Here is an 8,999-nt window from a genome sequence, read left to right as displayed (position 1 = left end):
GAGGGTGGTTGCCCTTCGGGCAAGTAGCGGCCGCCCGCAGGGCGCACCCCGACGGAGTCGCCGCCGGAGGCGCGTGCGGCTATGCGCCACAGCGGTTATATGCACGAGCCTCCGGCGGCGACTCCGTCGAGGGTAGTTGCCCTTCAGGCAAGCAGCAGCCGCCCGCAGGGCGCCCCCTCGACGGAGTCGCCGCCGGAGGCTCGTGGCCAGCCGCCGTGGCGCATAGCCGCCCGGTGTGGCGCATAGCCGCCGACGCAAGTTCACTGCGCGAGTCCGCGACGTGTCAATGACCATTTCCCCTAAATACATAATAGATCGTAACATGAGTTAACCAACAGAACTTTTGATTAAATGATTTTTGCGCTCAGTTGCCGTTGACGATCTCGCGGACAGAAGTGTCCTTGGCCTTGGCTAGGCCCGAGAGCATGGCTAGAACCGAGGCCTGGACGACGTCCGAGTGGATGCCGACGCCCCAGCGCTTGGTCTTGTCGTCGACGCAGACCTCGACATACGTCGAGGCCTTGACGGACGAGCCCTGGCCGATGGCGTGCTCCTTGTAGTCGAGGATCTCGACCTTGACGCCAAACGCGTTGAGCAGAGCGTCCGCGAAGGACGAGAGCGGGCCGTTGCCGACGCCCGAGAGCTCGAGCGTGCGCTGGCCGTCGTCGACAGCGACCTTGCCGATGAACTGGCGCTTTTCGTCGTCGATGCGCTTGATGTCGTACTCGGTCAGGACAAAGGCCTTGTTCTGCTCGAGCAGGTACTCGTCCTTGAACAGGGCGGCGATCTCGGCGGCCTTGAGCTCGCGGCCGAGCTTCTCGGCCTCGTTCTGGACGACCTTGGAGAACGCGACCTGGAGCGAGCGCGGCATGTCCAGGCCGAGCGTGGTCAGGATGATCCAGGCGGCGCCGCCCTTGCCCGACTGCGAGTTGACGCGGATGACGGCCTCGTACGTGCGGCCGATGTCCTTCGGGTCCAGCGGCAGGTACGGGATCTCCCACTGGGGCTCGGCCGTGCCGGCGGCCTGGGCCGCGCCGACCTCGTTCTTGCGGATGCCGAAGCCCTTCTTGATGGCGTCCTGGTGGCTGCCGCTGAAGGCCGAGACGACGAGCTGGCCGCCGTACGGCGCGCGCTCGGGCACCGGGATCTTGTTGCAGCGCTCGACGACGCCGATGACGCCCATGATGTCCGAGAAGTCGACGTTGGGCGAGATGCCCTGCGTGTACAGGTTGAGCGCCAGCGTGACCAGGTCGACGTTGCCCGTGCGCTCGCCGTTGCCGAACAGGCAGCCCTCGACGCGGTCGGCGCCGGCCATCTGGGCCAGCTCGGCCGCGGCCACCGCGCAGCCCCGGTCGTTGTGCGGGTGCAGCGACACGCAGATCTTCTCGCGCTCGCTCACGTTCGTGCAGAAGTACTCGATCTGGTCGGCGTACACGTTCGGCGTCGACATCTCGACCGTCGCCGGCAGGTTGAAGATGATCTTGTTGTCCTCGGTCGGGCCCCACGCGTCCTTGACCGCGTTGCAGATCTTGATCACAAACTCGGGCGACGAGTCCGAGAACGTCTCGGGCGAGAACTCGTACTGCCACTCGGTGCCGGCCGTGGACGGGTCGTCCTTGGTCAGCGACCGCACGAGCTTGGTGCACTTGACGGCCAGCGCGAGCGACTCCTCCTCGGACATGCCGAAGATGATCCGCCGGAAGCACTCGGACGTGGCCAGGTACAGGTGCACGATCGCCTTCTTGGCGCCCTTGAGCGACTCAATTGTCCTCCGGATGAGCTCCTCGCGGCACGGCGAGAGCACCTGGATCCAGACGTCGTCCGGCGCGGTCGTGACCGCGTACCGCGTGAAGTCAAAGTCGTGCTGGCTCGCCGACGGGAACGCCACCTCGATCTCCTTGTAGCCGATCTCGACGAGCTTGGTGAAGAACTGCTGCTTCTCCTCGACCGACATGGGGTCTGCCGTCAGCACGCGTCGCCAATGGCAGCCACTTACCGGGCAACGACTGGTTGCCGTCGCGCAGGTCCGTCGCCAGCCAGCGCGGCGCCTTGTCGAGCGACTTGGACGGCCACTGCCGGTTCGGCAGGTTCATGGTCGGGAACTTCTTGTACTTGACCGACGGGTCTTTGAGCATCGGCATCTTGGCGGTAGGGTTCCTGGAAGGCAGAGGTCTAGGATGGTCAGCCGGGTCCTGGCCGGGACTGGATAGTTATAGCCGGCCGGCCGGCGGCGTGTGCGCGAGCTGCGGCTCCGCTTGGGGAGCGCGAGCCGGCTAACGGCTCTCTGCCGCCGACTACCGGCCGGCAAACCATGAGTCACGAAGAAAGAAAATTCTAGGACAGTCGCCAGGCACCCACGCCGGCTGGCGTTTCCGGGGCCGGCAGACGACGCAACGTACCTAGATGCAAGAAACAGACGGCCGAGGCGGATCTGCGGGGTGTGCTGTTGGAGAGAGCCGAGAGGCAGGCAGCAAATGGCGCGTAGAGAATATGGAGGACGAGTAAACTACTCGGGCCTTTGTCGATTGGCAACAACTGGCGGTGCCCTTGCGATGTTGGGACAAAACGAAAATTTTTCAGGCGTAGCGGTGGCGCCTGGCGGCCGATATCGGCCGCTGGGCCGCAGCGATGGGGTAAGGGGAGCGGGCGCCACGGCCGGGCGGTGGCTGGGGCGGCGGCGGCCGAGGGCGGCGCGCGGCGCGCGGGCTGGGGCGGGGCGTGCGCGGGGCGCATGGGGCTGGGGCTGGGGCTGGGCGGGGCTGGGGCAAGGGCGCGGCCGGCGCCGACGCGCTCGGCGCAATGCGGCGCCGGCCGCCGTGCCGGCCGGCGCAGCGGACGTCCGCCGCTGACGTCGGCAGCCACCACGGCCACATGCGGCGGCAGGGGCGCGCTACCGATATCCGGCGTGCGGCGCGAATTAGTCATTGCACGTGACATTCACGTGACCGCGGCCCCTATTGTGCGCGGCTGGGCGCAGTGGCAACGGCCTAGCCCCTTTCGGCAGTTGTGTCCCCCGGCGGAGGCGCAGACTGCGCGGCCGCGACTCAGACTAGTTACCCTGGGATGACGCTCGGCTGTTGTGACACCTTCCCAATTCGGGGCGCCAACGCTCTGGATCAGCTGCGCCGTCAGCCCACGACAGCGGCCAGATCGCCCGACGTGCGCTATATATCCTGCAGCCTCGACAGACGCCCAGCAGACACCCTGGGCCCGCGAGAACGACAAGCGACAGCGCTGCGCGCAACGCTACAGGAGCCAACCGAGACCGCGACCTCACACGACCCCGCCCGAGCCATGATCAAGGTGCTGTCGCGGGCGAGCGCCGGCAGCCGCCGCCGCACGCACTCGTCGCCGGCGCAGATCGCGCTGTCGTGCGTGTGCGTGTCGGCGATCATGCTGGCGCTGCTGCTGCTGGCGCCGTTCGGCCGGTCCGCGCCGGCCGAGCTGGCGACCGGCACCGACACGGCGCCGCCGCCGCGCGCGCCGTCGTCGCTGGCGCTGCTGGCCGACCAGCCGCCGGCCGAGTTCGACAACGTCCAGAAGATCGCGACGCCGCTGTGGCGGCGGCGGGTGCCGGCGGCGGCGTCGTCGTGCGCGGCGCCGCCGACGCTGGCGGCCGTGCCGCCGCCGCGCCGCCGGTCGCCGTCCAAGAACGGCCGCCGGTCGCTGGCGTCGCCGCACGCGGCCACGTCGCCGCGGGCGCGCGACGCCCACGACGAGGGCCCGCGCCGCGCGCTGGCCGACGTCGTCATCGAGCCGCCGCTGTTTGCGCCGCCCGACAACCGCATCCAGCCGGCCTGGGTGCTGCTGATTGTGGGCGTGCTGACGATCGTGACCGCCTCGCTCATGATGTGAGCCGCTGTGGCGCATGTACATACACTTTATGGCCGGGCACGCCCGGCCGCCGGCCGCGCGGCGCGGCCGGCCGGACGATCTGTACCATTACGCGCTGGCAAGGCCGGCGCGGCCGGCCGCACCTCGGGCGCGCGCGGCGACGCTGTACCTAGTTGTATACTACTCATTCTGGACCTGGTTGACTGCGCGGGGCGGTGCGGTGCGGGGCGGTGCGCGGCTGAGCCGCTTGGCTGGAACGCTGTGCGGACGGCGCGGCGCGGCGCGGGCGGCCGCACAGCCACGGCTGCGCGCCGCGCGGCTGTCAGCCGCTGTCAGCCGCGGCGCCGTTCGCCGACCCGCCGTGCGCCGACCCGCGCCGCGCCCGACCCGCCGTTCGCCGGCCGCTGTTCGGCGACCCGCGCGGCCTGCCCGTGCGCCGCCTCCCGTGCGCCGCCTCCCGTGCGCGCCAACCCGCGCGCCGCCCACTCCGCGCGCCGCCACCCCCCGCCCCTGCGCCACTCCAAAATCAATACGTTCTATTAAACCATGACCAGAGGCCGCTGTCCTGTCTGCTAATATACTGGGGCCGCCTTCTATAACACGAGAACTCCAACCACCAAAAACCAAGCGTTCACAAATGATCCAATCCAAATGTACTGTGTGTCCGTTCGCGCCGCGCGCGGCAGCCCGCCGCGCGCGCACGGACGCCCCTGAGCGGGCTCCGCTCGTCCGGCGGTGTTGGGGCGCGACCGAGTCAGCCGCCGTGCAGTAGCGCGTCTCCGCTTGTTGGGTCGTGCCCCCCGCTCACACGTGCGTCGCCGCCGACAGCGACGCCGTCGCCATCGACGGCGCCGTCGGCGGCTCCGGCGTCGCCAGCGTCCGGTTGCGCTTGCCCAGCTTCTGCGCCAGGTAGTCGTGCGCCTCGGCCGTCAGCCGGATCTCGGGCGGCACCTCGCGCGGCAGCTTGGCGCCGTACTGCAACAGCAGCTCGGCCATCGGAAACGTCCGGCTCTCGCGGTCGGCGTAGATCAGCGCCGTCAGCACGAGCGCGTACGTCTGCGCGCGGCCGGGCGCGGCCGCCGCGTTCGGGTTGGCCTGGCTGGCCAGCGCGCGCAGCGCGGTGACCATGTCCTGGCGCTTGACGGCCGCGCGCAGGCTGCTGTTGGGCTGCGGCAGCAGCTTCATGAACTCGCGGTCGACGTACTTGGCCGTGATGTACTCGAGCTTGGCCGTGCGCGCGCTGGCGCCGGCGGGCTTGACGCCGGCGGCCGGGTCCAGGGTCTCCTCCCAGACGGCGTTGGCGCGCGTGTTGCCGACGGCGACGAGCGCGTCGACCAGGTCCGGCGTGAACGAGACCGTGTCGAGCTTGAGGCTGCGGACCTTGGTGATGTGCGTGCCCAGCGACCGGTGCAGGCCGCCGCACTCGATGCACAGGATCACGAGCAGGTTGATGGACACCCACTCGACCTTGGCCGTGCCGCCGCAGTCGGCGCACTCGTTGTTGGCCGGGTCGGCGTCGCGCAGCCGCTGGAGCAGCCACTGGGGGTCCTCGGCCGGCGGGCCGGCGGGCGCGGCCGGCGGCGCGCTGTCGTCGGCCGGCCGCGGCGGCGTGCCGGCGTCGACGCTGGCCGAGCTGCGCATGCTCTGGCTGGTCGAGCGCGAGCCGTTGACGGTCACGCGGCGGTGCAGCGCCGTCAGGTTCGTCGTCTTGGAGAAGACCTGGCCGATCGTGGACCGCTCCGGCGACAGGCCCTCGCTCTCGCTCGTCGGGAACGACTTGACCGAGCCGGTGCCCTCGAGCGTGCTCGTGATGGCGTTGGACACGACGTTGATCCACGAGTGCATGTCCTCCTCGGACGTGGCCTGGTACACGCGCTTGTAGTGCGGCGTGATGACCTCGAAGCAGAACCGGCGCTCCGAGTTGCGCGCCTCGCGGACGGACGCCATCTTGAGGTTGATGGGCTCGTTGTGGAGGTCGAGCGACTGCTTCCAGTTGGAGTACTCGCACAGCCGGCCGCCGGCGAGCACGACCCAGAACTTGTGCCACGCGGCCTTGTTGAGGTTGAGCGGGTCGCCGTGGCCGCCGGGCTTGGACAGGGCCCAGAGCAGGCCCTCTTTGCGGCGGGCGTCGTCGTCGCCGGCGCCGGCCTCGTCGAGGTCGCGGATGCCCTTGAACTTGGACGGCGCCGGCGCGGACGCCGAGAGCGCGGGCGGCGTCGGCGCGGGCGTGATGGTGTCGGGCGAGAGGTGCCGCGAGAGCGCGGCCGCGGTCAGCCCGGACGCGGACGAGTTGCTGACCGTGGGCGAGAGCGTGTCGGGCTGGCTGCCGGCGGACGAGTACGCCGAGCCGTCGGACGAGAGGATCGTGCCGCCCAGGCTCAGGCCGCCCGTCGGCAGCTCGAGCCGGCCGACGGACGGCGACCCCGGCGACACGATCGGCGGCCCGCCGTGGTCGGCCGGGCCCAGGCCCGCCGTGACCACGGCCAGGCCCGGCGCGGCCGCCGCCGCGATCGCGGACGAGCTGTGCGACGCCACCAGCGGCGCCGGCGCCGGCGGCGCCGGCGCCGGGCCCGCCGGCGGCTCGGGCATGGCCGAGATCTCCAGCGCCCGGCGCTTCTCCTCGCGCTCGGTCCGCCAGATGCCCCACTCGTCCTTGTTCTCCTTGGCCGCCGCGATCATGCCGTCGACCTTGGCCTTGACGGTGCCGATCGCCCGCGACGCCGCCAGGAACTGCCGCATCTGCGCCTCGGCGTACAGGCTCAGCTGGTACGCGATCTCCTGCTCCTTGCGGCCGCCGTGCAGGTCGCGGATGAAGGTGTAGTAGTCGAAGCGCTTGAGCTCGAAGTTCTTGCGCTTGTCCTGGTACTTGGAGTCGATCTCGGTCTTCTTCTTGCCCTTGGCCTCCTGCTTGGTCGACAGGTACCGCGACAGCCAGGCGTAGTACTCGCGCGACTCCTCGTCGAACTCGCGCTTCTTGGCGTCCGCGACCTTGATGTCCAGGTCGTACAGCCGGCGCAGGGGCTCGATGAAGTAGTGGTGCAGGTGCTGGAACGACTGGCGCTCGAACCGCAGGATCTCGCGGCCGACGACGTCGAAGTAGTCGTCCACGGCCGGCTGGATCGAGACCAGGTCGCGGTGCTTGGCCTCGCGCAGCGTCTCGAGCAGGTGGGCGCCGGCCTCGTAGTTCTCGAGCTTGGCCGCGTACGCCTCGGACGAGCGCTTGAGCAGCTTCTTGATCACGGCCTTCATCCCCGCCGTCTTCTTCTCGAGCGCGGCCACGGTCGCCCGGAACAGCGGCCCGTCCTCGGGCTGCGACTGGTCGTCGGCCGGGCGGCCGCGCGCCGGCGCCGGCGGGTCCTCGGCGCCCGACGCCTTGCGCCGCGGCTCGGGCTCGCGCTCCACCGGCGACGGCTTCGCCGGCGACAGCATCCACGCCGCCCTCGAGCAGTCCGCGACCCAGAACGAGAACCGCGAGAGCACGTTGAGCTTGTGGTCGCGCTTGTCGTACTCGGCAAAGCAGCACGTGTTGCGCCAGCCGCTGTACGGCTCGACCACGTCCGACGGCGGCGTCCAGTCCCACGCCCACTCGAGCTCCAGGTCGCCCAGGCCGTCGGCCACGGCGTCGCCGATGAAGCACACGTTGTCGTTGTTTTGGATCTGCCGTCAGCCCGCCCGCGCGGCCACTCACGTTCGGATTGGACTGCAGCTGCTTCGTCAGCAGCGTGTCCAGCGCCCGCCGGCTGGGCGAGTTCAGGAACGTCAGCCCGGTGATGACGTCCGGCAGCGCGTTCGGGTCCAGGTTCGGCCGGTGCTTGACCACCAGCCGGAACACCAGCCGCAGCTTGGCGTCGCCGGCCACCTTGACCAGCATCGGGCTCAGGCCCTGCGCGTCGTAGTCCTGCCGTCAGCCGCGCCCGCGCCCGCCGTACCTGCACAAACTCCACCAGCCCGCCGGCGTCGCCCGTGGTCACCGCCACGGCCCCGCCGTCGACCGTGGCCGCCAGCACACACACGCTGGCCGCATTGTACACGCGCACCGACGAGATCGCGACTGCCGTCAGCCTGCCCGCGCGCCCACCTACATCGCTCGCCGTCGGCGTTGAACAGCGCCGTCGAGGCGTCCTCCTGGCTCGTGGCCGCGCCCATCGCGTCTGCCGCTGCGTGCGGCTCGGCCCACGCGAGCCTGTTGGCCGGCCTCTGCCGATCCGCTGTGTCCCTAGGGCCTGCTGCCCCTTGATCGCCGATCGTGCGCACCCGGCTCGCTTGCAATCCCGCTCTGGCCTGTCGCCTGCTGCCCGTGCTTGGCTCGGCGTGCTCTGCTCCGCTGCGTCTTGTGGACGGCTGATGGAGAAACAATCGTTAGGCAAAAAGGCCAATCACCCTAACGACCAAAATCCCGAATCGCCAAAAGTCCTGGCTGCCCGCCCGGCGGGGCCCTACGCACACGCTGCGTGGCTGCGTTGGCGCCTGCGCCGTTCCTATCGGCGCGGCGCCAACGGCGCCGGCGCGCCGGCCAGCCAACCACGCCACGGCTGCCGGAGCCCGCGCGGTTCTGCCAGCAGAGGCCGTGCATTAGTGGACGGTGCCAGCGGCCGTCTGCCCAGAGTCCGCTGGCGGTAGCCGAAGATAGCGCGTGCGGCGCCGCTGGCGCCCCCGATCCGTCCGTAGTGGCCGGCACAGAGGCCACTAATGCGCTGTCGCGGGGTGGCTGTACTGGTGCATGCACAGCCCCATCGCCCTTTGGGGCCGCTGTGCCAGCCCGCCCAGAGCCTTGGGTCGTACGCTGCCGTGGCTGTGCGCCGGCACCCGCTCCGGTGGCTCGTGGCCTGTCATCGCGCCGCCAAGCCTCTGGCATGTAGCCGCTGCGGCGCATAGCCGCACGAGCCTCCGGCGGCGACTCCGTCGAGGGTGCGCCCTGCGGGCGGCCGCTGCTTGCGCGACGGGCAACCACCCTCGACGGACGCCGCCGGAGGCTCGCAGACAGCACAGCCGCTGTGGCGGGTGCGCTGCGGCGGCTGCTACTGCCGGAGGGCAACTATCCTCGACGGAGTCGCCGCCGGAGGCCGACAGCATATAGCCGCTGTGGCGCATAGCCGCACGAGCCTCCGGCGGCGACTCCGTCGAGGGTGCGCCCTGCGGGCGGCCGCTGCTTGCCCGCAGGGCAA

At 70.4% G+C, this 8,999-nt stretch overlaps 3 protein-coding genes across 3 annotated transcripts; 1 reads left to right on the top strand and 2 right to left on the bottom strand.

Moving 5' to 3' along the window:
- Positions 1-259: 259 nt before the first annotated feature.
- Positions 260-2,578, bottom strand: V1510DRAFT_384285 (uncharacterized protein). Its single transcript, XM_066931699.1, has 2 exons — positions 1,997-2,578; positions 260-1,959 (listed from the first exon to the last, which is right to left on the bottom strand). Exons 1-2 carry the CDS (start codon positions 2,139-2,141, stop codon positions 365-367), a joined length of 1,740 nt encoding a protein of 579 aa, XP_066786327.1. The 5' UTR covers positions 2,142-2,578; the 3' UTR covers positions 260-364.
- A 716-nt stretch (positions 2,579-3,294) lies between these two features.
- On the top strand, positions 3,295-3,855 carry V1510DRAFT_405435 (uncharacterized protein; the record flags this gene model as incomplete). Its single annotated transcript, XM_066932334.1, has 1 exon — positions 3,295-3,855. The coding sequence occupies one exon, from the start codon at positions 3,295-3,297 to the stop codon at positions 3,853-3,855; it is 561 nt and encodes a 186-aa protein (XP_066786326.1).
- A 471-nt stretch (positions 3,856-4,326) lies between these two features.
- V1510DRAFT_446660 (uncharacterized protein) lies at positions 4,327-8,321 on the bottom strand. Its single transcript, XM_066935731.1, has 5 exons — positions 7,917-8,321; positions 7,764-7,885; positions 7,523-7,732; positions 6,370-7,491; positions 4,327-6,153 (listed from the first exon to the last, which is right to left on the bottom strand). Exons 1-5 carry the CDS (start codon positions 7,978-7,980, stop codon positions 4,639-4,641), a joined length of 3,033 nt encoding a protein of 1,010 aa, XP_066786325.1. The 5' UTR covers positions 7,981-8,321; the 3' UTR covers positions 4,327-4,638.
- Positions 8,322-8,999: the final 678 nt, after the last annotated feature.

This window comes from Dipodascopsis tothii (assembly GCF_038497935.1).
Source record: "Dipodascopsis tothii strain CBS 759.85 unplaced genomic scaffold V1510scaffold_67, whole genome shotgun sequence".
Lineage (NCBI taxonomy): Eukaryota > Fungi > Ascomycota > Lipomycetes > Lipomycetales > Lipomycetaceae > Neoaidaea > Neoaidaea tothii.
Note: the sequence above shows the minus strand (reverse complement) of the source record. Positions and strands in the feature narration are given on the sequence as shown.

Bases quoted from the DNA above. Each gene is read 5' to 3' on its own strand.
- V1510DRAFT_384285 (XM_066931699.1), bottom strand. From the start codon at position 2,141: ATGCCGATGCTCAAAGACCCGTCGGTCAAGTACAAGAAGTTCCCGACC. The intron at 1,960-1,996 runs GTAAGTGGCTGC...TGCTGACGGCAG, and splicing joins CGGCAACCAGTCGTTGCCCG to ACCCCATGTCGGTCGAGGAG.
- V1510DRAFT_446660 (XM_066935731.1), bottom strand. From the start codon at position 7,980: ATGGGCGCGGCCACGAGCCAGGAGGACGCCTCGACGGCGCTGTTCAAC. The intron at 7,886-7,916 runs GTAGGTGGGCGC...GGCTGACGGCAG, and splicing joins CAACGCCGACGGCGAGCGAT to TCGCGATCTCGTCGGTGCGC. The intron at 7,733-7,763 runs GTACGGCGGGCG...GGCTGACGGCAG, and splicing joins GGCTGGTGGAGTTTGTGCAG to GACTACGACGCGCAGGGCCT.